General features: G+C 40.4%; 1 protein-coding gene across 13 annotated transcripts in view; it reads left to right on the top strand.

Moving 5' to 3' along the window:
* SYNE1 (spectrin repeat containing nuclear envelope protein 1) overlaps positions 1–25,494 on the top strand; it is a 291,021-nt gene that overhangs the window by 111,461 nt on the left and 154,066 nt on the right. For all 13 annotated transcript variants that reach the window (XM_082215153.1, XM_082215141.1, XM_082215140.1 and 10 more), the window contains 21 exons: positions 1,954–2,181; positions 2,799–2,897; positions 3,540–3,727; positions 3,857–3,980; positions 5,303–5,469; positions 6,121–6,274; positions 6,558–7,186; positions 8,555–8,734; positions 9,515–9,665; positions 10,120–10,278; positions 11,819–12,001; positions 13,378–13,479; positions 14,192–14,395; positions 16,166–16,373; positions 16,916–17,028; positions 17,968–18,173; positions 19,726–19,881; positions 20,413–20,704; positions 21,896–22,068; positions 22,727–23,036; positions 24,409–24,573. In XM_082215153.1, coding sequence (XP_082071279.1) covers positions 1,954–2,181; positions 2,799–2,897; positions 3,540–3,727; positions 3,857–3,980; positions 5,303–5,469; positions 6,121–6,274; positions 6,558–7,186; positions 8,555–8,734; positions 9,515–9,665; positions 10,120–10,278; positions 11,819–12,001; positions 13,378–13,479; positions 14,192–14,395; positions 16,166–16,373; positions 16,916–17,028; positions 17,968–18,173; positions 19,726–19,881; positions 20,413–20,704; positions 21,896–22,068; positions 22,727–23,036; positions 24,409–24,573 — 4,191 coding nt within the window. The remainder of the gene's footprint in view (positions 1–1,953; positions 2,182–2,798; positions 2,898–3,539; positions 3,728–3,856; positions 3,981–5,302; positions 5,470–6,120; positions 6,275–6,557; positions 7,187–8,554; positions 8,735–9,514; positions 9,666–10,119; positions 10,279–11,818; positions 12,002–13,377; positions 13,480–14,191; positions 14,396–16,165; positions 16,374–16,915; positions 17,029–17,967; positions 18,174–19,725; positions 19,882–20,412; positions 20,705–21,895; positions 22,069–22,726; positions 23,037–24,408; positions 24,574–25,494) is intronic.

The following is a 25,494-nucleotide window of genomic DNA, read 5'->3' on the forward strand; positions in this document are numbered from 1 at the left end:
AAATGTATGTATGTGAAGATTTATTCTGCTTTGCATAATATAATGTGGTTCATATTAAACAATACAGTAATATATAAACAGCACACTATTATCATATCAAAGTTATGTTTTATTGCATTTTAATACAATAAAACGTACTTTTAAATATAAAGGTTTGGAGCATAAAATGCTTCTTTGTTTATCTAAGAGAGCGACCCATCCACATCATTTCTTAAGGGTTACCGATGACCGGATTTTGGAGAGTTCAGGGTGCTGAAAAAGGAATAGTGTGATAAACTCTCCTTCCACTCTTCCAGGAGTGGAAGTTAGCATCCAAACCACACTGTTCGTTATATTTTCAAAATTCCTCTGATGAAGTGAGTTTTCCCTCAAAGGGTTTTGGGCATTAACAGTAATTCAAGAAGCCTTTTTAAAGAACACTATATTTAATTGCATTGTGAACTCCTAGATGAGAAAGACATATTATATATACATCTCTTGTGCACCTATTGCCATTGCCTTTTGTTTTATATTGGTTTTATACCATTTTAACTGTCATGGCTTCCTCCAGAAAATCCCAAGAACTGTAATTTGGAGGCACTGTGAGAGTTATGTTTGAGAGCAGTATTCCCCTCACAAAGGTATAGCACCCTGTGGTTAGAGAACTAAAGTTAGATCTTTTTAAGCCTGCCATGAGGTTAGCTCAGTTGGTTAGAGTGTAGTGCTAATAATGAAAAGGTTGCTGGTTCGATCCCCGTAAGGGACAGCTGCATATTCCTGCATTCCAGGGGTTAGACTATATGGTCCTCAGGGTCCCTTCCAACTCTGATTACACACACACACACACACACACACACACACACACACACACAGAGTTACCTGGATTGTTTTTCTGTGGAACAAAATGAGCCCATAGCAAAATGCCCACAATCCCTTCTGCTTCTCAGATGCTTAACAGAATCACTAGGTGAAAGAGGATAAATGGATAATTTCATGTTAGCCTGGCTGGGCGCATAAACCAGGAGAAATGCCAATAGTTATTGTCACAATAATGGTTGGTAGGCAGGAGTCCAAAAGCCACCTACACTCTCCATTTATTGCTGCATGTTAGAAGATGAGTGTGGGAGTAAGATTATATAACAGCTACCTGCTTTACAGAAAGATGAAATATTTTGGCTACAATAGCAGTCAGAGTGTTTCCCACAGGACATGTGAAAATACTAACAAAAGATAGCCTGTTATAATTTGATTAATTCCAAATGCATACCGGGAAACTTAAATCTGGTGAATTGTCATGGAATCATCTTAAAAATTGACTTCATAATTTTTCTGACTTGCTATGGGGGAGGCACAATGTTTTCTAGCAGAAAAACTAGTAAAAGTCCATTATTGTTTAACGTGATCTGCATATTAAAAATCAAATGGTTAAATAGTTACTGATAATGCAGTGCTGTGATATATGCCCAGTGCTTTTTTTCTGGGGGGACGCAGGGGTACACATACCCCTAAACATTTTGAGAATCTAAGTTTGGCCTCATTGAGGAGCAGTTTTTCAATATGAGTAGGAAAATGAGAGTACCCCTAAATATTTTTTATAGAAAAAAGCACTGTATATTCCATACATATACCACAGCACAATATTGCCATTAACAATTTAACTACTGAGTTTTTGATATGCTGATCATGTTAAAACTTTAATTGTCTTTCACTCTTTTTCCTGCTACAAAGCAATATAACTATTTGCAATGGAGGGCTGCTTGCTCTCCATAGAGAGAGTCCTATGCATTTGTGAATCATTCACCATCCATCTGCAGCTGCTATCTGGAACTATTTACATTGGTTTCATGTGGTGGCTGCAATGTGTGAAGTCGCCCAAGAACAAATGTAACTAACTCCTATATATGTGCATGGCTCGCAGGAAAGCAATAAACACATGCTATAGATTCTTTATGTACAAATTTATTTGCATTTTAGGTCATTATTAAAGAAATAAACGACAAGGAAAATGAAATCCCAAGCTTAGAAAAGGATGCTCAGTCATTTTCTCAATATCTTACATCTGGAGAATCAGCACATATCAAAGCCAAGTTGACACAGATCAGAAGGTATTGGGAAGAACTCCGGGACCGTACACAGCATCTGGAAGGATCAGTAACTGGAAAGGCATCAGTACAGCAAAAATTTGAAGAAAACTTTGCAAAGGTAGACACCGTAAACTTGTTCTGTCATTCAAAAGAGAGTGGCCATTAAATGTACTGTCAGGGAAGACCTCAAAAAGTGCACTTAAAAGAAATACTTTCTGTTGTACACACTTGAATTAATGGGGTATTTTGTACGCATGAGTTGCAATCCTCTGTGGGTAATGTAATGCTAAAACTAAACTAAAACCAAGATGAACTAGACTGATCTGCCTGCAGAACAGAAAGTGTCACCATATTTTTAGAATTATCCATTCTTGTTGGGAATATGGAGTGTAACACTGTCTATGTCTACTCAGAAGTAAGCCCCACCAACTTCAGCTGGACCTAGTCCAGTTACGGGTGTAAGGTTTTCATCCAAAGAGTTGGATGCAATGCTAGGCCTACTCAACAGAGTACATCTGTTGAAATTAATTGACATGACTAACATAGGTCCATTAATTTCAATGTGTCTACTCTGAGTAGAACTTAGTTGGCTGCAGCCCAGAGCTTTCTACCTTGAGCACAATTAACTGGAGTGGGGGTACCGGTGGGATTTCCTACCATATAAGCATGCATAGATGTGTACATATTTGTAACTTTGTAAATATTTAGTACTTTTTCTTAATTTCTCTGGTTTAGGCCCAAGAGGAGCTGTGCAGATATGAAGGAAAACTGGCAGAGACTGATACTTCATGCTGTTCCTCAGCAGAGACTTATAAGGCCCTTCATAATGTTACGGTAAATATATCTAAAGTTTGTTACCTAGTTTCATGCTTAGCATGGAAGAGGTATTTGTACTGGCTGTAGCCAACATTCACCCAACTGAAGAAATCTTGGTTGAACATTACTTCTGCAATCAGCAATCTTGGTGTTGTGGGGGCAAGAGAGAAGCCCCATTTGTTTTAAACAAGCGTGAGCAGGGGTGGTCAACAGGACTAACAGAATAGGTGGGGGAAAGTTAGCTTAAAAAGATATTATTTCAGTTCCACCCAGTAACACTACTGCCCTAAGACAGTCTTAAGAAGGCTAATCAGAAAGCTGTAAGTGTTGCAGGGAGGCATTCCCCCAATTCAGCCTTCCAGAAAAAATAAAATATGACAACAGTTGCCTTTTGTCCACAGCATAGTGGTGTTACTACAGATAGTTTTGCATGATGTGGTGCCACCATCAATAAAGCCTTATAACCTCTATGTATCAGCCTGGGTTGGGCAGTTATACAACCAGCCAAGCCTGAACACCTTCTGGCATTACTGCACTTGAGGATGAGTTAAATAAAGCCATGGCATAATTAGTTCTACTTCTTTTTAGCTATGTGCAAGACAATGTGAGGGCCACGAGGTTGGTAATTGTCTTCTCTTTTGTTGTGTTGAATTAAATAAGGATCTCTGTCAAGTTCTGGAAAAAATGAACCAAACACTGGCCTCTCTCTCATCTGGTTCTCGCAAGATCATGAATAAAGAAAAAGTCGCCCAGGATGTTTTGATGCTTCAGCAAAGACATGAAATGGTTTTGAGACAAGCTAAAGATAGACAGGCCTCGCTAGAGGTTCACCTAACACAGTGGCAGAGGTGAGAAAAGCACTGTGTGATATGCAGGCAGAAAAAATATCTGCAGCTGTCTCCCAGCTTTTGGTTTCATGGGACTTGAACTGATGAGCTCTTTTATTATTATTATTATTATTGGCTGTGTTCTGGTAGACAGGAGAAGGAGCTCTCCGCCTTCACGATTTGGCTAGAAAGGTGTGAAGCTGCAGCCAGACCTTCAGAGCAACATGTTTCTGCTGACAGAGTCAAAGTGGAAAGTGAGCTGCAGTTAGTCCAAGTAAGTTTTGTGGGTTGGCATAGGTTGCTTGCATTGTTCTTGTAGGTTATACTGGGAAATAATTACATGCTATTATTGTTTTACAAAACAATGTGTAGACCTGCAACTCGTGGCAGCTTTCCACTGAATGCTTGAAAGGAGCTAAGCTTAAGGCATAATTTTAAAATCTGCTCACTGAAACAAGCTCAAGACATAGGGTTGTATTCAACATAGTGCTAAGCAAGCAATTCCGTAATGCAAGGATTTCTGCTTGTGCAACAGAATACACACACATACTATATCTGTTATGGGGTCCCCCAACCATCCAGAGCAGATTTGAGGAGGACATGGGGTGAATTCAGAGGGAGCAGAGGGGCGGAAGCCCCATTGCACTAGCAGTAATCTTTGTGCTGACAAAGATTAGGTACTGATTTTCCCAGTTTCTGGAATGCCTGAAGCGAACACAATTGCTGGTCCATTAAGCTGAATGCAACCCACCAGGGTCTCAGCAAAGCTCTTGTTTGACTGCCTATGTCGGACCGCCAAAAGAAGTGTTTGGGTTAGTAGCCACACGTTGTGTACACCTTGCCTCAGTAACATATATGATGCCTACAATAGTTTCTCTGGTTTGCAAATATGCTCATGTGCATGGTAAATTAATTCAACAGATAATCTGCACACATAAAATATCAAATGCAACATTTTATATCAAATGCCACCACCATTCAAAACTCAGCATCCTTTTCTGATTACTTTTCACCCAAATTGCAGTGACATATACTTTCATGTTGGTGAAACCAACATGGAACCAAATTCTGTAATATATTTCAGTGTGAGATCAGCTCTGTGTTGTCATGCTTTTGGCAAACCAGATTTGTTACAGTTGCCAAACATGTTGGAGGCCTCACAGCAGTTAAAAATCAATCCTAGCAATGGCACCCTTTGTTTCGAGCCACCCTGAGGATTTCAGTAAGCATAGTTTCCCATTGCTCTCAAACTGTTTGTCGTTTCTATTTGCTATAATTGATTTCTAGATATTTTTGGTGTTTTGTTTTGTTTTTACTTTTTCTAAAGCTAAAATAATTATATTTTAATTTGAATTTTGTTGTTAGAATTTTCTTTATACATTTCCAGTATTGTTTTAAGGAAACTAATTCAGGACAACCTTCAGCAATGAGCACTGAGACTTGCATAATAAATTCAGTCAATTGCAATGCCTCGTTAAATACTGCACAATTAAGTCACTTACAATTTAACTTTCTCTAGATGTGTTTGGTTCAAAGTTATAATTATAATATTTACATATTAAAGGGTTGACACTAAGATATATATTTGTTTCTCAGGATTTGCAATCTGATATTGCATCCTATGCTACATTGTATACCAGCCTACTGCAGTTAAATGAATCACTATTTAAAACAAGTTCCAGCGAAAGTGTGAAAACACTTAAAAAAGACTTGGAAGACTTAGATAGAAGATGGAAAACTCTACCTCAGATAATTACCAAAAGGTTTGTGTTTCTATTTAAATAGCAGCACTTTACTCGCAAACAGATGCTGATCACTGACAGAATGCAGAATGCCACAAGTTAATGTGTCGAATGTAATGGAAATCACACACTGGACTATGTTGTTTGATGGGGACTAAAGTGGAGAGTACAACAATCCAAGAAACCCATATGTACAATCACTGGCATTTTTCTGACTTCTGCATGGAAGACATTCAGCTCTGAAGTTCAAGACAATGTCTACTTTGAGCAACAGAGTAGGTTATAGGAACTGCTTTATACAACCTCAATGTGGGGATCATTCACTTGGTCAGCTCCCCAACAAAGGTTTATTTGAGAATGCACTCTGAAAGAGAAGATGTTATGAGATTGTTTTCCTTTTGAGTGATACATCTTTCTATTCACTGTGTCAGCTCTCCTACTTGACTGTGCCCCTGCAGGGATGAGCCGTGCAAAATTTGTGTTTGATTAGCTGTACCTGTTTATCATTATTATTTCCCACAGCTCTGTTTTTTATTCCCACACAGAGGATTGTGCTGTACATTATTTACATAATTGAATATGTAACATTCTTTTATTGCATCCTTAACTAAAAAAAACAAAAACTGACCAAGTCAAGATAAAAATGAAAATGTTAATTTCAACATCTTCCAGGATAAATTTCCTCCAGTCTGTTGTTGCTGAGCATAGACAGTACGATGAGCTACTCCTCAGTTTTTCTGACTGGATTAAGCAATTTCTTGGTAAACTACATGCTACATCTGAAATAAATACAGCTGATCAACAGCCTGCTGTATGTCACAATAAGGTAAATTCAGTGACATCTTTATGACATTTCTGGGTCACTTCTGGGTCTGGTATGATGTGTGTATACATGGTTGTGCACATATTGAATGCTTGTAAATGGCAGGCTGCCTGTAATAAAAGAAGTTGTACAGAATTTGGGGGGGGGGGAGGAAACGAGCAGAAATTTAGTAACATCAAATGACTTTATCAAATTTGCTGGCAGTGCTAAGCAAGGCTTATGCCAAGAAGAGGTGTTTTACTTTTGCTTTATAACACTTTTTATTCCCTACCCTTCATCTTAACAGGAACACAGAATGGAAGTGGAAGGAAAGTTCAAAGAACTACAGAGTCTGAAGAGTCATGTTGAAAAGCTGTGCTCTTTGAGTCGGCCAGAAGATCACAGTGTGTTCCAGAATAAGGCGGAAGACTGTCTCCAGCTGTATCAAGAGGCCAGTCAGGTAATTAGCCGCAGGCAAGATGCTTTGCCCCACCTTAAGGCCTTCTTAGAGCTTCATACTGCTGCATCACAAGTTCTTCACCATTTGAGGCAGATGGTAGAAACTACTGGAAACATGGACAAGTCTAAATCCGAAGTGCTGGAGAAGGAATTGAGTGAGGTTATTCAAGATGTCAGCAAACTGGAATCTACAGCAGCCAGTTTAGATACATCCCTTACTAAAGCACAATATCATTTAAAACATGGAAGCTCTGAGCAAAGAATCTCCTGCAGGAGTATCGCTGACAATATCTGCATAGAATTAGAGTACGTCCAGTCTTTGCTGGGAACGAAGCAGAGTGAAGCAGAAGCCCTGGGAGCTCTGCACAGGTCTGTCATGGAACGCAAAGAACAGCTCTTAAAAAGCATTGAAGATATCGAAGAAAGGGCTGACAAGGAAGGACTGAATGAACCAAGCCTTCAGGAAGTTCAGCAAAGGTAAAACAAAAAGGAATGCATGCATCACATGAGGATAACTTTCTCAACTGGTTCTTAACTCATTTCACTTACTAAGATTGTGTATTGAGTCAGAACAGCATTTATTTTATTTATTTATTTATTATTTATTATTATTATTATTATTATTATTATTATTATTATTATTTATTTTGCTGTTTGGTCATGTTGACCTCATTTATAAATCTGTAAGTTGTGGGTCTTAATCTAAAGAATTGGAACAGACATGGTTGTATCAATAGGGCTTGGTTTTAAGGCAATGGATCTCGTGCTATATTCTGAGTGGAAGCTCAAAGCATGTAGGTATGTGTAGCAGTCAGTAGGTTTCCATTATAAGATGGTACTGGTCTAGGTTGAGGTTGATGGCACAGTGGAGTTGTTAGTTTTAGCCCTTCATCCTTTTTCTTGATGAAAGTAATAAGGTTAATTGTCAAAACAATAAATATTTTATATGCCATACGCTTAAAACATACATATTTGTATGGAACGGGATATAAAATTTAAGGTGTGAAGGCATTTGTGTGGAAAACAGTTACAATAATAGAACTTACCAAACATTGGACAAAAATAGACTAAATTTCAGAAAATATTTGCAAGTACACTTTCCATCAGGAATGGGGTTGGTGTTAACCTTCCTAAGTAGCTAGGTGTATGGTTAACAGCAAATAATATAAATCTGTATAAAGATAATTTGCAATTTTGGGACAGAATGAAACTTTCACTGTTAGGTAGAGTGTCGACTATAAAAATGAATGTATTACCAATAATGTTATTTTTGTTTCAATCAATTCCAGTGATTGGCAAGACAGATTGTTTCAATGTATGGCAAAAAGATATTTCTAAATATATCTGGTAAGGGAAAAAACCAAGAATAAAATATTGATAGAGGCAAAAGAGAGATGAGGTTTCTCCCTGCCAGATATGAGATTATATTATGAAGCATCATGTATTTGTTGGTGGAAGGAATGGATGACATCGGAGAATTCACATATCTTAGAAGTTCATGATAATATTTGTGGTATGAAAATGTGAAAGTACACAAGGGATTTACAAATCACATAATTAGGGGAAAAAATTGTATAGAGTATGGGATAAATACAAAAATTTAATGAAGACAAAAACACCACTTTGGCTCTCTCTGTTAGAATATATATCGTACTACAATTTGATTCATATCATCACAGTTGCTCTAGAATGTTATTGTGATGCTTAACAAAATATTGTATTATATTTTTGTCTGTTTGCAGAGGTGTAGCTTTGTCTGTTTTGTTTGGAGATGTTATTTTTATTTATTTATTAAAGAAACCTAAAAACAAATTAACAATACGTAATAAATATGTTGATTAACAGATTAAGGATTTTTAATCAGTTGGATGATGAACTGAATTCTCACCAGCATGAACTAAAATGGCTGATGAGCAGAGCAAAGCAAATTGCCCAAAGAGATATAAACCTTGCTCAAGCTGTTGACAAGGATATTAATTGTTTGGAAGTCACCTGGGAGGATACTAAGAAACTTATTCAAGAAAAGTAGGTATTTAATTAATTGCAATATTTAAACATTGAAGGTTTTTATGAAGATGTTGTAATGACTTAATACACGCTGCTAAAGTTGTAGGTATAAATATCCTCCTTCATGTTTACCCTGCAAGTTGCTCTGAAGAGGGTCAAGCCTTTGCAAAAACTCCAGCTGAATGGTGGCAAATGCTCTGCTAGCATTTGAATGCCCATAGAGGCTTAAAGTCAATCACAAAGCACCTCCTATCTCTCCCTTCCCCTTAGTTCAAAAATTTACCTTTGGAGCAGGAGAAAGTAGTGGAGGTTTTTATTCCACCCCTATTAGATTCTGGGATTGATAGTTCCAATCTCTGTCAGGAAAATACACACTACCAAGGTTCTGGAAGAGGTCACTATTGCATTGTAAATTTCTGTGCCAGAGGTCACTATTGCTACCTTCCCCTGCCCCAAATGCGAGTTTCTAGACCCAGGAGAAGGGCAAGAGTGGCAGCTCCACTTTACATGGTCAAGGCAAGCATACTGCTGCAAGCAAAATTGCAGACTATTTAGTTCTGTTCACAAGCATTTGAACAGGGCTGCTCAAAGGAGCAAAACAGCTTTATCGGCTGCTTTATGTATGTACCTCCATTTTCTACTTGGACCTTTGTATCAAAGTGCATGTGCTCATATCTGCTGCTGCAAATCATGGGAAGGGAACTACAAGGCAACAGGAAATTCTGCATGATCAATCATACTCTGGGTGCATAGTAGACAAAGCATATGTGTCATCGCATTTTTTCCCCCACATCATAGGCAGGAGCAGTGTTGTGTCCTTGTTGACCTGATAAGAGAATATCAGAGCCTGAAATCCACAGTAAGCAAAGCCATAGAGGTTGCTAGCAATGTTACAATGACAAAAGCCATGTTGAAGGACCAGGAAGATGTTAGATGGGCTTTATCAAAGGTAAATTAAAATATTTTCATCCTAAAAAAAGCAGTAGTAATTATTTAGTGAATCGTTTTAGCAGGATTATAGTCATCTGCCGATTCTTCACTTTTGAGGATAGATTCTTTTATGCAATGAGCTGCTACGTGAGAAGGTAATCCTACGTCCACTGATAAGGTAATGCATAGCAGACATTTGCAAGTGAAACAGTAGGGTTTGGTTGCAGTTGCTTGACTGTGATCTTTATCTGCAATGTAAAACATATGTGCATTGCTTTACCTACAATGAGTAAGTAACTTTATTGCAAAACTCTAGATTGGCCTTTTCAAAATAAAAGTAGTTGCTTGAAATCAATGGTGCCTAAGTTGGTCATGATGGAAAGTTTAAAATGTAACGTGTAAAGGTGATTAGGCAGAATGGATGGTGAATCTGTTTACAGATTTTTGTAACAAGCGAATGTTTCTGTTCCCAGCATGAAGCAGCCAGAAATGAGTTGAATGACAGACAGAGGGAATTGGATGCCTTCACTAACAAAGGAAAACACTTGCTAGCAGAACTGAAAAAGATTCCCAACTGTGACCCCATGCTAGTAAAAGTTGACATGGACAGCACTGTGGACAAATGGCTGGATGTAAGCAGTATACAGTCATACCTTGTGTTGCATTTGCTTCAGGTTGAGCGTTTTCAGGTTGCATCCCGTGGCGACCCAGAAGTACCAGAAAGGGTTACTTCTGGGTTTCGCAGCTTGCGAATGCGCAGACGCTCAAAATGACGTCATGCACAGAACTGGTGAATCGCGACCCGCGCACATGCAGACACGGGTTGTGTTCTGCTCAGGTTGCGAATAGGGCTCCGGAACGGATCCCGTTCACAACCAGAGGTACCACTGTATTTGAGATGTAATTCAAAAAGTTAAATACAAACAAGCTGTTATTAGTGAGGAGCATGCTGAGATTTCAAAGTAGCTTTTCTTTTGGATCATGTGAGTAACTGAAGTGTGAGTCCAATCATGGGAATGAAGGGTTATATATAATCAGAACTTGGCCTGTATTATACATATACCGTGAAGAATTCATGGCACCTTGAAAGATTTTTTTTATTAAGTATCAGAATTGCATTGCATCATTTCTCCAAGGAGCACAGTGCAGCATATGCAGAATTTTCCCATAGAGTTCTCAACAATCCTGTGTGTGTGTAGTTTGACTTGAGAAACAGGAACTGGCTCCTTGTCACCCAGTAAGTTTCTTTGCCTAGTTGGGGTCTGAACCCAGATCTCTGCAGTCTCAGCCGAACAGTTTATTAAGTACTCTATTTATATAAAATGGAAGGAAATGTGAATTTGATTTCTCAAAGTGCATCTTTTCTCCTGGCAGGAAATAACTACTTCAGAAGGGAAAGCTTTCATCAGGGAAAGTGTTAAGCCCCCTCCCTACATGTAATGGTTCCAATCCTGATTGTGCCCCACACAGCTCTTATTCTTAAAGAGAAAAGCACACCAATATATTCACACACAGTGCATTATGTAATGGAGTCAGCCTTGAAATTCAGGAAGAGAATGAGGCATTGATTATAGCACTAGTTAACACCAAGCCCCCAGATCCAGTGCCACAGAGGCAGCTTGGCTTTTTACTCTCACTCTGTGCAGATCAAGGAGGAATAAGAAGCACAAAGGTTGCCTTTTGTTAGGGTTGCTGCTCCTCTGTGTGCTTCTGGTTAGTGGTGATGACTAGAGAAGGAAGGTGGTAGGGTAGAAATTCATTATAATTTGATGCAACTAGGGAGTGAAGATAATGCAACTGGACAAAGGTTCCTGAGCAAGGCTGCAAGTTCTTTAAAATAAATTCCTGTTTCTGGCATGAGGATAAATTTGAATCCTTGAGGAAGGTCTTCCCTTTTCCCAGTGACTAAGCAGGGGTCCTTGAAAACACACTTGGATCTTGTAAAAACAACAAAGAATCTGGCACCTTTGTCACTCAGTATACAGATGGCATAGTCAGGAGGATGTTCTCAATCTGTCTTAGCAATCAACGTGAGCTGTGCTAGAATGACAGGTGGGTCAGCAGAACTAAGCAATTAGTTAAGCAATTAATTGACTTAAACTTACTAGAATAATAAATAAAGATTTATTTAATCAGGCAATATCCCTAATTGCTTTCTTCATTGCACAACAGGTTTCAGAGAAGCTCGATGATAGCATAGATAGGCTGAGTGTCAGTGTGTCACTGTGGGAAGATGTCCTGGCAGTTGGTGATGATGTGGATGGGTGGTGCAACAACTCCATCTCACAGATGAATGGCATTGTCAGCAACCTGGCCAGCTGCCAGGGAACCGAGGCTTTCCTGGAAGAATGCCAGGTACCATTAAATTGTTAACAGGCAACAAATACACATCCAATGAATACACACAATTCACAGGTGTTAAATGCTTTTGGAAGAATTCCCAGCATAATTGAAAAAGTCAGGAGGAGTGAGAAGGATGCATCTACCTTTATCTAGATCCTGTGCCTATATCCAATAGTGGTTGGCTCATCTGGCTTCCAATGCCAAGGGTTACTGCCAGTTATCCAGAGACAGAGGGGTAGGGACAAGGCAGCAGGGAGATCAACAAAATGTGGCTGCAGTCACAAATTCCATCAGAGGTTCCCACCATGCTTGCACTGAACTCCTTGTTGCCTTGCTGGTCTGCCTTTTCCTCTCAGTAATGGTTGGCATTGCAAAGCTAGGTGAGCAATGCTGTCGCACTAACCACTACTTCCTGCCCCCGGCTGAGGACCTTGGGACCAGGGGCAAGATGGCAGTGTGGGAGCAACAAGAGTCCAGAAGCCAGGGGTCCGCGGGTCAGGAGGCAAGAAGTCACAAAGTTGAGGGTCCAAGGGTGAAGAAGCAGGGAGCCAGGAAGCCAAGGTCCGAGGATCAGGAAGCAAGAAGCCAAACGCAGCAAGGCAGGAATCGTGTTGCTGTGGCGAAGAGCCAAAGCGAAATGCTGACCTTATATCCCTTATAATCCTGCCCGGCTGTTGCCACCAGGTGCAGTGAGTTACCAAGCGGCTTCACCTGTGCGGCCTTGCCTTGCCTCTCCAGAACAAACTTAGGAAGGCCCCAGTCCTGTGAAACCCTGCTGGTCACAGGCCTGGCTCCTGCACGCACTCCTGACACCATGACCCAAGTTACTTTTTCCAATAGGAATGAATGGCAGCTGTTCACTTATATGGAATGAATGCACTTAAGGCAGTGGTTTTCAACCAGTGTGCCATGGCACCCTGGGGTGCCTTGAATGACGGTCAGGGGTGCCATGAGCAACACTGGCCTCTGTCCCTCTTTCCTTCCCTCCCTCCTCTGATGTCTTTGCCTCCCCAAGGCTTGCACAGCTGTTTATTGCAGCAGCCCTGGCTATAAGCTCTGCAGGAGAATGGTGCCTCTTGCAGGCACCTCTCTTTGGGGTGGGGGGTGGGGGTAAGCACAGACACCAGAGGCTGCAGCACAGGCTGCCTGGAGGACTCCCAAAGAGCGGAGCCTGAGGGAACACTCCACAGGAGGGGGTTTGAAAAAGGGTGAGAGGCTGCTAGCTCTACAGGCAAGGGGTGACACAACTGGGCTCCTGAGTCCCACAGGGGAGCCACAGAAAGAATGTAGTTGGTTAAGGGAGCCGTGGACTCAAAAAGGTTGAAAACCTCTGACTTGGGATGGAGATATTAAACTAAAGCCATGTTTCCTCATGTGCTCTTTTACAGTCTCAAATTATAAATAAAGAACAGAATGTGGAACAAATCAGTTCAAAAATATCTGAGCTTAAAGAATTAGTAAATGCAGAAGAAGTTCCCCCAAATCTTCAGGTAAGATATTGTAGCCCATTGCAGCTAGTTCTTTAAGGTCCTTTAGGAGCCCAAACAGACTTTCACACTCTTTCAGTCTCAGGCTTCTATGAAGTTTGATTTGAATTAATAGCTCTAATCTTTGTTAAATGTTCCTGTTACAAAACTGTATACATAGACGAGAGGGAGTCTATATTTGGCTCTCGGTGTTTAAAAATCCATCATGTAACTTAGTGACTGATCCTGATTCTTTCATAGAAGAAAGATCAGATGGCCTTATTGTGAAATTCCTGTTGTTAGGCTGAAGATTGTATCAAAGAACAGCCACAATAAGATTATTCCTTTTAATAATGAAGGCAGGTGGTCAAGTGCCAGCTTGAAAGCAAAATGGGACCACCTTTGTAAGACTAAAATGCTAAAGTTTGGTACTGGCAGCTGGAGGGAAGTTATCAGCTCCCCCCCCCATTGAACACCTCTGCAAGCTTCTGTTTAAGGCTAGCTGAAGTCCTGATCAAGAGGACTCCTCTCAGGGTGAAAGGCTATACTGCAACATTATTATTTTTGTAGCTGCCACTTACAGGATTTAATGTTTATATTGTTGATTCATTAAAGGACCTTATGTTTTCTTATTTAACAAATGGTACCACAGAAGTGGGATAATAATTATTTTCAGTTGTTTTATGATTATGACAGGGAGGATTTGCTTTAATGAATCTGCTTGTTTTTGTTTTAGTTTTTAGAAGCAGATTTAAGGAAAAAACTGGTGCACGCTAAAGAAATGTCTGAGATAGCAAAAGAAACACTAAAAGATTTCAGTTCTCAGAAGATGCAGTTACATAACTTTGTTAATCAGATGGAGAAGTGGCTCACCAAAATGGAAGAATCACTCCTAAGCTGTGCTCCTAGCCAGGATCTGTCAGGTCTAAGCACAGTCAAGGTGAGTATTACGAAAACAATATAGTATTTATGGTTCATCAGAATTCCATGTCCATTCTTACGTCACTGTAGAAGGGCATTAGTGAGGCTTTGGCATCACCTTGTGGTAGAAGGCAGATTTTTACCTTTGCCTTTTATAGAAGGAAGAAAATAGAACTTGTGGGAAGTAGAGAGCTGCCCAGAACCAGTTTGCTTTCTTGCCTTTCATAAAAATGTTCATATCCGCCCCGCTCCCCCCAGCTTCCATCTCCTTCAGGCATTTGTTCTGTTTTCACCAACCAGGACAGCATACAAGGTGAGGGAAGCATATTGAAGTTGAAGTTCGTGAAGTTAGCAGTTGGCCAGCTTCGGCCTCACCACTCTAACAACCAAGTTCATGATGTTGCCTTGTGAGGTGCGGCAGGGGTCCCCCCGCCCCGCCGACCAGCAGGAGGGAGAGGACAGTGTATCAGACTTGATGGCTCCCGGCCCTGCTCAGCTCTGGCCACCTCCTGATCCCTCTTAGCAATGTTTTGTTTACATTCCAGTAGCGGCCAGAGCCTCAGCATGCCTGTGCCAGCCCTTCCCTGTCCCCACAACCCTCCTTGTCACTACATAGGCATCCTGCCATTGGTCACACTCTGCACCTGCTCACCACAGATGAGGTGGCAGTGGTGGGAGGCGGCACATCAGGGTTACAAGGAGCATGTTGCAGCAGCTGCCCACCACCACCACCTTCACAGCCACTGCCAGCATGCTCCTTGGAGGCCGGATCTGCCACCTGTCTAGATCCAGCTGCTTGAGGCAGCTGCCTTACCTTGTCTCATGTGTGGGCCGGCCCTGGTTTCATGGCACCTTTAGCTCAGAGACAAAAAAAAAAGACTTCATCCCAGATATCTCACTGTTTAATGCCAATTACAGGAAATGGACGAGATTTTAAACCAACTTAATATAGTGCATTTATCATGTGTTGGTTTAGAACTATCAGGAAAACCAGTGCTTTTTTCTGGGGGTACGCAGTGGTACGCATACCCCTAAACATTTTGTGAATCTTTGTACTTTTGTCCAGTTACTGTATTTATTTTTCCCGATTTGAACTATAAAAGGGTGCTTTTCTTGAGTCAAAATGAGAGTACCCCTAAACATTTTTTAAAGGAAAAAAGCACTGAGGTAAACAAGCAAGCTGTTCCTTCCCCCTGCCCCCTCGCTTTCCCCCTAGAAATCAGCCATCTATTTCCAAGTCAAAATGTGAAAAGTTATCACTATACAGAAGTTTTCATATGATCCAGAGTGGAGAAATTTCCTGCTTTGTTAGGCATGGTAGAAACTTGTAGCAAAGATATTGGAAGCTATATAATGGCAATGAACCAGTGGTATTTCCATGGTCTAAGGCTTAGATTCAAAGTCTAGAAAAAATGTAAGCAGGGCTGCACATACATTTCAAGAAACTTCAGTTCAACTGATACATGAGGAAGTGTCCCAAAATTAGGGACAGTGGTGTATAGTTTCAATGTACTTCATACAGAGGTAAAACAGTTAGTAGAATAATTTAAAATCGATTTCTTTTCTATTTTGATGGCTGATATTTCCCTCTCCAAGGTTGCAGGTTCAACCCCTTTAAGAGACTGCTGCATATTCTTGCATTGCAGGGGGTTGGACTAGATGACCCTCAGGGGTCCCTTCCAATTCCAAGTAGGGAATAGATATAAATAAGTAAGATGGTATGTATGTGTTCATGATAGATTTAAATAAACATAATGTTCTCTATTTGATGTTGCAAATTTTCGCTCAGAAAATACAAAAGGACCTGCAGCAGCAGCAGAGCAACTTTGGTTCCACTCAGGAAACACTTAACAGCCTGTGTCGCAAATATCCGTCTGTGGAACTGGAGACTCTTGGGGGCACTGTCACATCGTTAATAAAGAAGTATGAGGCTGTGAACCAGTTATGTTTGAAAACACAGACTTCCATGCAAGAGTCCCTGGAAAAACACTTCTTCCGTGAGTTGTCATGGTTGTTAATATGTGAGCCACAGGAATGTATGAAATTGCTTGAGATGAATCATGCCAGCTTTGGTTGGTGAAACGTTCCCATTAACATCACTAACTCATTTTTATGCATAGCCTTTCCTAAAACTCAAGTTGCCAAAAACTTGTTTTACTTACCTTTCCAAGTAGCTGGGTTTTTGCATAAACTGTCTTAATATATTCACTATTCAAAACAGAGAGTCCTAGTCAGTATTCACCAGAATAACTCAGCTGTTATTTCTGTTTTCTAATTCTATTAAACTGCCACTGCTGTTTTGCAGGCTTCCTTGTTTTTGCTAACACCAAAGTGGTCTACCATAGAGAACAATATTCAGTGTTCCATTACTGAACTGAAATCTGTGCCATTGTTCTAGTGGCAGTGATTACAGTATACAAGTCAGTAGTTAAAAATAATAATTAAAACAGAGTATTCTTGATGAATTCTGAGCACAGAATATCAGCATCTTTGTATAATATAATAATGTTTTATATCTATCCCTTCTTGTTTTTTTAAGAATCTATGTGTGGATTTCAAAACTGGTATTCTAACCTGAAGACTGCTGTAAAAGACTTAAGTATTACATCTGGAGATAGTAAAGCCATCGAAGAAAAACTCCATGAACTGCAGGTACCGTTACCATGGATGACCAAACAACACATTGTTTAGTTTTCAAGTCTGTTGGGTCATGCAGGGGTACCCTTTAAGCACTCACAAAGCCTTGTGGGTTTTGTGGGTGCTCAACATGCATGCTCATCCCCATTACCACCAGCAAAAACTCTGAAAAAAGTATCTTGGTGAAGGCGCAAAGATAACAGGTACAGAAGAACTCACTGAAGACAGGATACTGCTAGCATGTTACTGGTCACAAATAGCATCTTTCCCAAAAACATTGTAGGCATGGTGACATGTTGTATGTATCTATGGCATGAAAGAATACACATACCGTCAATTGCAGCTATGGAGAAGCCCCTGGGAAATGCTGACTGAATGTACCAACATAAATCTGACTTTAAATTTTACCCAGTCTTAACTGATGATGCTACCAGGCCCTTTGTGTTTCCAGTGACGTCTTTTGGATTACTGTGGATGTTAGAGAGCGCCTGTCAACCTACTCCCACCAAGATCTATCCCCACCACCCTCCCTCCCTCCCTTTACTTGCCAAGGATGATAAAGATGGTTCCTCAAAACAGCATTGACCATGGTTGTTTGCATACCTGGATGCTACTATGCAAGTGTAAGGTGGATTGCAGAATGTTGGTTCATACCAAACTTTCTCTTTCCATACAAAACTTGCAGGTTAGAATTTTTTTGCTAGTTGGTCTTCTATACACAAGAACTTTGTATTTGTTTTCTAAAGAAGGAGTAACATTCAAATCTTCTGTCTACCATCTGAAGTGGTACATTCAAAGGAAGTCTGTGCCAACTAATCTTTATGTATATATAGTCTTGGCTTTCTAAACAATTGCTCTTAACATTCATGCTTTAACCAATCTTCTTCATTTCCATTTTCTTTTTCCTTCCTCTACCCACTTTCCCAAGTAAAATTCTGTGTTTGTTCCACTCAGAAAGTGTTGGATTCCGTTGAAGAAGGAAGGAGCAAGCTGGCAGCAGCTTCCCAGGAAGGAGAACATCTGTGTGCTTTCCTACCTAAATCATCTGTGAATAGCATCCAGGAACAGATAAATAAAGCTCATCAGGACTTTGAGGGGTTCTTTAAACAGTGCTTGAAAGATAAAGAAGCTCTGGAAGAATGCATTGCGGAGCTGGGAAGGTAGGCTGTTTTATTCATTTGTGCATGTGATGCAGTGTATAAAATATCCATATAAATCTGCCTTGTGGTCTTGGTCTACCTATTCTGACCAACAGTGACTCTCGCAGCCATGCAGCCCCAGAGCTTTTTAACTGGATTGGGCCTGGCAGCTTATGCACACAAAGCATGTGCTTGGCCACTGGACTTTGGCCTCTCCTCAAAGTGGATTTGCTTGACAAAAAGAAAACAGTAGCATATAGCTTAACATTATGAAATCATTGGTAACCATGTCAAAACATTTCCTTTACAGGGAGGAATGTTTGTGGTCTCAGTCCTCTTGCTTACATAACATCAGCAACAAATCCAGTTTTGAATACTTTTATTCATGTGCTCATAGCAAACAGTCCTTCTTTCTAGTTTGTACAGTTAAAATGGAGATATGGGAAGGATTGTTGACCATTGGACACTCCAGTTGAAGCAGGAGAAAAGGAGCTGTGGATTTGCCTACTTCATTATTTGCCTGACTCCCTTCATCTTCGGTGGCAAGCATGTCTCCAGGATGTCACACAGGCCAGCAGATTATGGTGGGCAATAAACAGTACAACTGGGGAGAGAATGGACCAAACGATCTATGTCTGCATTTTCTCCTGCTTCAACTAGATGTGTAAATGGAGATGCCTAGTATCTGTGGAAAGAGGTTACAACCCTAAAGGAGGAATTCAGCACTGTGCTAAGGTGATCATTCCATCAGGGCAAGCATTTTGATTCACCAGACAGAATGATCCCCCCCTTCCTGCCCCTGTGTGCTGTCCCAAGAGTTCTCCTGGACCTCTGAGCCAGCTTTAGGGGCACTAAGGGAGCAGGGAGAATCAAATGGAAACCTTTTGTTGACGGTACTCATTAGGTGAATCCTGTCCTCAATATGTGTGTGTGAGAGAGAGAGAGAGTGAAAGGGGAGAGGAAATAGAACAACCAAAATAGGCTTATTTGACATTTATATTTCCTGTATAACCATATTTGGGCATTCACCCCTCATACAATTACATTTGTGTAAGGTAGAGAGTGGGATAATTTTCACTAGCTCTATCCCTGCTGGCCTATTGTTTCCTCATCAGCCCTAACTCCCCCCCCCCACCCACACATTGCAAGGGGTGGTCTCTGAAAGTGGGAACCTGCTCTAGGCTTTAATGTATGTATGCTCCACACGCATACAGCATATATTGGAGTCACATGAGGGGTGAATGTATGAGTCGGGCTGTAGAGAACAATCCTTCCATTGCCTTCAGTTTCCACGTAGACTATGATAAAAAATTAAGCTGTACCACTTTTACAATTTTGAAAGCTCCATTCTCTCTATAATTCCCACGGTTTTGCTTGACATATTTAGATCCTTGTTGAGTATTTTTAGGTTACTCGTCACTGAACAAAAATAGTTTGTGTGCTGCTCTCATGCACTAGGCATTAAAGTAAAACTGATATCTAAACAAATTTCTTTCTCAGTTTGTGTAATAGCAGGTGAATTCTCTCTTTATCTAGCAACAGTTGCATACTTCTGCTTTTGTTTTGCTCACAGCTTTGAGGATCTGTGCAAGAGCTGGAGTTTGTGGCTCCATGAAATGGAGGAAAGGATAAGCACAGAAGCTTTGGGTGAGAGCAAACAGAATATTTCTGATAAGAAAAATGAGGTGCAGAAAGTGGAAGCATTCCTAGAAGAGCTGCTGGTGGCCAGGTAAAAAACAAACTTTACCTAAATAGCCTATCCTGCTCTATTATATAAGAATGCCTACACGATCCTAAATAGTTTGCTTAATGTGTATTTTTACCAGCACAGTGACAAATAAAAAATGTATTGAAATCAAGAAACAAGTGAGATATGCATATGGGTCTAGTGCTGAACTTTTTTATTCAAGATAGCTTAGTAGTTAAGGGAAGTTTGCATACACTGCAATATGCAGTCAGTTCAAGGAACCGTTTCACCATACAGGTTTTGTTCCGTTGCCATAAGTGAGTTGTGGCACATAAATACATCAACAGTCTAGCAAGTCTCAGTCCCCTTAACAACCACATTCTTATTAAGGACTAAGGATGTGGGATGTGACTATGGGGCCCACAATTATATTATGATTACAGTTTTGTTCATGTACCCTTATGTGAATCTTTTACCATTCATATCATATTGGAACTATATTGCAATAATGAACATTGTCCATAGTTTTTCATATGTGTAACTCCGTAAGCTTTCTTCTCCGTTTTTGTTTAGAGAATCCTTTGATAAACTGACCCAGAAGTCACAGGTTTTAAATGAGAAAGGATATAGTACTGGGAAGGAAGTCCGCCTGGCTTCTCAACATTTCTCTGCTTACCATAACCTAATCAAGGCAGTGAAGGAAAAGCTGAAGACCTCTCAGGTGGCTCTCCAGGAACATCAAGCATTAGAAGATGCTCTGCAGGGTATGTGGACCTGGGTGAAAGATGTGCAAGAAAAGCTGGCCTCTGCAGAGGGCACCATTGGGAGCAAAGTCGTGTTGGAGAAACGCCTCATGCAAATACAGGTGAAGTAACAAAATCATGGAGCTGTTTGTATCAGAACTGTTCGCTGGGTGCCCTCCAGAAGTTTTTGTGACAATTACCAGCACTTGTGTTGGTGGGGGCTGATGGAAGTTGTAATCCAAAGCATGTGAGGCACCCAGGTGGCAAAGGTTTCAAATGTTTATTCTCATATGCTTCCTAAATCCAGATAAAACTCAATCTTTAGTTAACAGAGATCAAAGACAAAACCGGGTTACTGAAAATACAGAATTGTCCATATTTCCTCGCTTGTAACCTTATGTGTCACTTTTGAAAAGAATAATATTCAGCTGTTAAACCAAAACACAAGTGACCATGAAGTGAACACTAAAATTAAAAACTAAAATAACAGCCACATTTTTTAAAAAAAGGATACACCATGAGTAATAACAGGCAACTAAAGCATCATTGGGACGCGGGTGGCGCTGTGGGTTAAACCACAGTGCCTAGGATTTGCCCATCAGAAGGTCGGCGGTTTGAATCCCCGCAATGGGGTGAGCACCCGTTGCTTAGTCCCTGCTCCTGCCAACCTAGCAGTTCGAAAGCACATCAAAGTACAAGTAGATAAATAGGTACCGCTCTGGTGGGAAGGTAAACGGCATTTCCATGCGCTGCTCTGGTTCGCCAGAAGCAGCTTAGTCATGCTGGCCACATGACCTGGAAGCTGTACGCCGGCTCCCTCAGCCAATAAAGCGAGATGAGCGCCGCAACCCCAGAGTCGGCCACAACTGGACCTAATGGTTAGGGGTCCCTTTACCTTTTAAAGAATCATTATCATCACCATCCCTCAAGCAGGCCAAATGGTAATCAAAATTAGTCCTCCACTCTAAGAGACAAAATTCCCCTTGCTTTCAAAAGCTGAACCTATCCATTCGTTTCTGTGGCTTACTGGCCAAGGGTACCCAATACTGTATATTCTTTCACCTTTAGTGCTAGTTGTGACAACACTTTAAAAGCTAGATCAGGCTGAACTATTATTGTAATTCTATAATAATCCTGAAAGGGCTTGCTAAGAGGAACCTAGAATTCAGTATTGTCCATAGAAAAAACTACACAGGTAATCCTTTCTAATGTCACATATGATACAGTTTTTGTTTCATAACTTGATGGGTGGCATTCTTCTTGTGGGTAATGTGGGTGAACTATTGAAGCTTTACAGTCCTTTTGCTTCCTAGGAGATCCTTTTAATGAAAGGTGAGGGAGAAGTCAAGTTAAATATGGCCATTGGCAAAGGTGAACAAGCCCTTAAAAGTAGCAATGAGGAAGGGCAGAAAGCGATACAGACCCAATTGAAAACATTAAAAGATCTCTGGAGCAGCATTATCAATACCTCCCTGAGCTGTCAAAGGTAAGTTATTTTGCTTTCTACATATACTTGTGATCATTGTTTGGTAACTTTCTTCATTGAGAGTTCATCTTACCTGGTGATTGATTAATTAATTCACTTAGGACTGGTTTGCATTGATTTTGATTCTAAGATAAGTGAAAGGAAGGAAGTTCATGAAAGAAAAAATTCTGGTCCCCTCCTTGATCTTGCATCTGCCTACACCCTGACAAAGTATCTCTGGAAGGGCAATGAGGCCCTCCAGAACATTGAGGAATGGGAGCCTGGCAGGCTGCTATGAGAGAGAAGGGCCAGCCAAAACCAACTAGCCAGTTCTGAGCAGAGTGCCTTAGGGGCATGGCAGTGATGGCTACAGGCCAGTCTTCTGTGTAAAACATGTCCTTTTCAAGAATAAGGAGGGGGTGGTATGAGAAGGAAACAAACAACTGTTCATGAAAAAGGTTAAGTAAGAGACATGTAACCTTCTCCGCCCCCAAATCATTTTGATTATTTCCCCCTCACTCCTCAATAATAACAAATTTTTCTTTCCCAGTTGCCACCTGTGATTTGGGGTGGGGTGGGGGCTTAATTGGCAGGAGGTGTTTTACAGCAGCCCTAAATCTAGTTCGTTCTCTTAAATGGTGTAAGATTTTAAATGCATTGTGCATTTCTTTACTGCAAGCTTGCTTGAGTCTGTGATTCATCAGTGGGATGAATATCTGGAGAGGAAAAGTCAGCTAGACCAGTGGCTGGAGTCAGTAGACCACAAAGTGGAGCAGCCTTTGGAGCCTCAGAATGGCTTGAAAGAGAAATTCTCCCTGCTGGACCATTTCCAGACTATTGTTGCAGAAGTGGAAAACCATTCTAAAGACTTGCACCAGCTCATGGGTAAAGCCAGAGAACTGTATGAGAAAACAGAGGATGATTCTTTCAGAGAGGCTGTTCAAGAGGAGCTGAAAATCCAGTTCAGTGACATTGCAACGGTAGTCAAGGTAAATATTATGTATGCTATCCCATATAGATGGAAGTATATTAATCCAAGAGATGCTGTGCTTAAATGTTTTAAACTTCTTTGGAGTAGCTTAGCAGCATCAGCAGTGGACACCATGTTGCAGCTGGGCCACTCATCTAACTTCCATCCAGCTGAGTCACTGCAACACACCTAGAAGGAGAACTAGAGGGACAGGCATCGTTTGCACTATGCTGACCTTATACAGTAGCATGAGATGCTTAAAACCTGTCAGAGAACTCAGGAGGAACTAAGATTTGAGTGGATCATTCCAATACAATTGGTTTTATTTACCATGAAAGGACAGGCAAATATTGACAGGAAGTTATTGGAAATATAGTAGAGAATAAATATTTTGTAACTGGGAAAATGTAGAGTCTATGCAATACAATACTCAAGAAAGCAAACAAAAAATTAAGTAGATGTTTATCTTGTCTGTTCTGTGGCTTCAAGCAAGAGTTCAGTGCAGTGAGTTCCAGGAGGAAATATGGTTCATTATCTGACATTGCTTATTGGCTAAGCAAATCCTGAAAGAATCAAGCAGTTCTGCTATCTTGGGATGCAAGGGAATGATTCAGTCATAAGATATGTGTGACTCATCATGTATATTCCTTTGGACTAAAACATATTGCTGCAGTTATAAGAATATTTCATCATGTGTGTAGCTAGAACAAAGAGGCCCTGTATTGGGGTAGCCAGTGTGGTGCCTTCTAAAATTCATTGGACTACAACTCCCATCATCCCTATCAGCCATATTGACTTGGGACTGCTGAGAATTAGAGTACAACAACATCTTGAAGGCTAGTCATACTCTACCACTATAGAGAACCATATTATTGAAACAATATACATTGCCAGCATTCACATAATACTCACAGTGATCTGATTCGGTTCTAGTATAAAACTAAACTGTGGTTTATTGTTATATACACAAGTGTGTGTCCTCTCCTCTCTTCTTCTGGCACAACTGCAAGGGGAAGATTGGAAGCTTTCACATTCATTTTCAGTCAAGCATGGTTTAGTAGTATGCCCACCCCAGCACTGTGGTTAATTCTGATAGGTAATTAAGAAAACAAATAGGATCATAAACCATGGTTTGAAGATGACTTGTTTGTCTAAATCATAGTTAAGATCAACCACAGCTTTTCTGGGATCAGACTGGTAGCTTGGCAGGGCAGGGGCACTTACCTGACTTCCCATCCCCAGCGTCACTGAGGCTTTCCAGGGGTGAAATGTTGGTGAGGTCTGTTTTCTTGGGTAGAAACTAGACAAATATAGGTCCTCTGGCAGAACTAACTCATTGCATTGTTATTCTGTAAACACTGCATTGAACACAACCTCCTTTTCACTTATAGGAAAAAATGAAGAGAGTGGAAGATATTGTTAAGGACCATCTACTATACCTTGATGCAGTTCATGAATTCACCGACTGGCTTAATTCCGCAAAAGAAGAGCTTCACCGCTGGTCAGATGCGTCAGGGGATTCATCAGCCATACAGAAAAAACTGGCCAAAATTAATGTGAGAAACTACTACAGTAGCTTATTAACCTATTAACTTTAGCAAATATCAGTCAAGACATGGTAAAATAAGCATTAAGAAAAGAAAACATTATTTCTTACATTATATATTACAAATTCAGCTGAGAGCTTACCTGCTACTTCAAATTATGTTAAGAGCTCTACTGCTGAACTGCAGCTATTTAAAATAAATCAAAATTATACACAGCATAAGTAGTTGAAGGCTTTTTTATATATATCCAGTTCTTTTAAACAGGTAACATTTTAAACAAACAAAACTTGGCTTCTCATTCTGTAAGCTGTGTTTTATTTATTGAGCTGCTAGCTGACTGTATTTCTGTATGCTAAAACATTAACGTTTTATGCTGTGTTTTATTTTTGTTGGTATTTTGAACCATCACTTTGTATTTGTAATAATGTATTTTATTCTTTGCCCTGTAAATCAGTCAGGGATTTTATGCTGATGACTGGCTATATACCGTAAGCTTAGTTAATACAATCATACCTCGGCTCCCAAACACCTTGGGAGTCAAACGTTCCAGCTCCCGAACGATCGAAAACCAGAAGTGAGTGTTCCAGTTTTCGAATGTTTTTTTGGAAGCTGAACGTTCGATGGGGCTTCTGTGGCTTCCGATTGGCTGCAGGAGCTTCCTGCAGCCAATCAGAAGCTGCGCTTTGGAAGTTAAATGTTTCAGAAGTTGAACAGACTTCTGGAACGGATTCTGTTTGACTTCCGAGGTACGACTGTAATAACAAGAAGATGAAGAATCAGAAATCGTGAAATAACGGAGCAAGTACATATACCACATGGCAACTGGCCACTTGGTAATTTGAGGATAACACCATCCTTAAGTTATCATACCCAAAACAAAACATGAGTTGTGGGTGCTTTTTCTCCTAGAATGTTTCTATACAAGTATTT

Source organism: Podarcis vaucheri, assembly GCF_965113315.1.
Source record: "Podarcis vaucheri genome assembly, chromosome: 3".
Lineage (NCBI taxonomy): Eukaryota > Metazoa > Chordata > Lepidosauria > Squamata > Lacertidae > Podarcis > Podarcis vaucheri.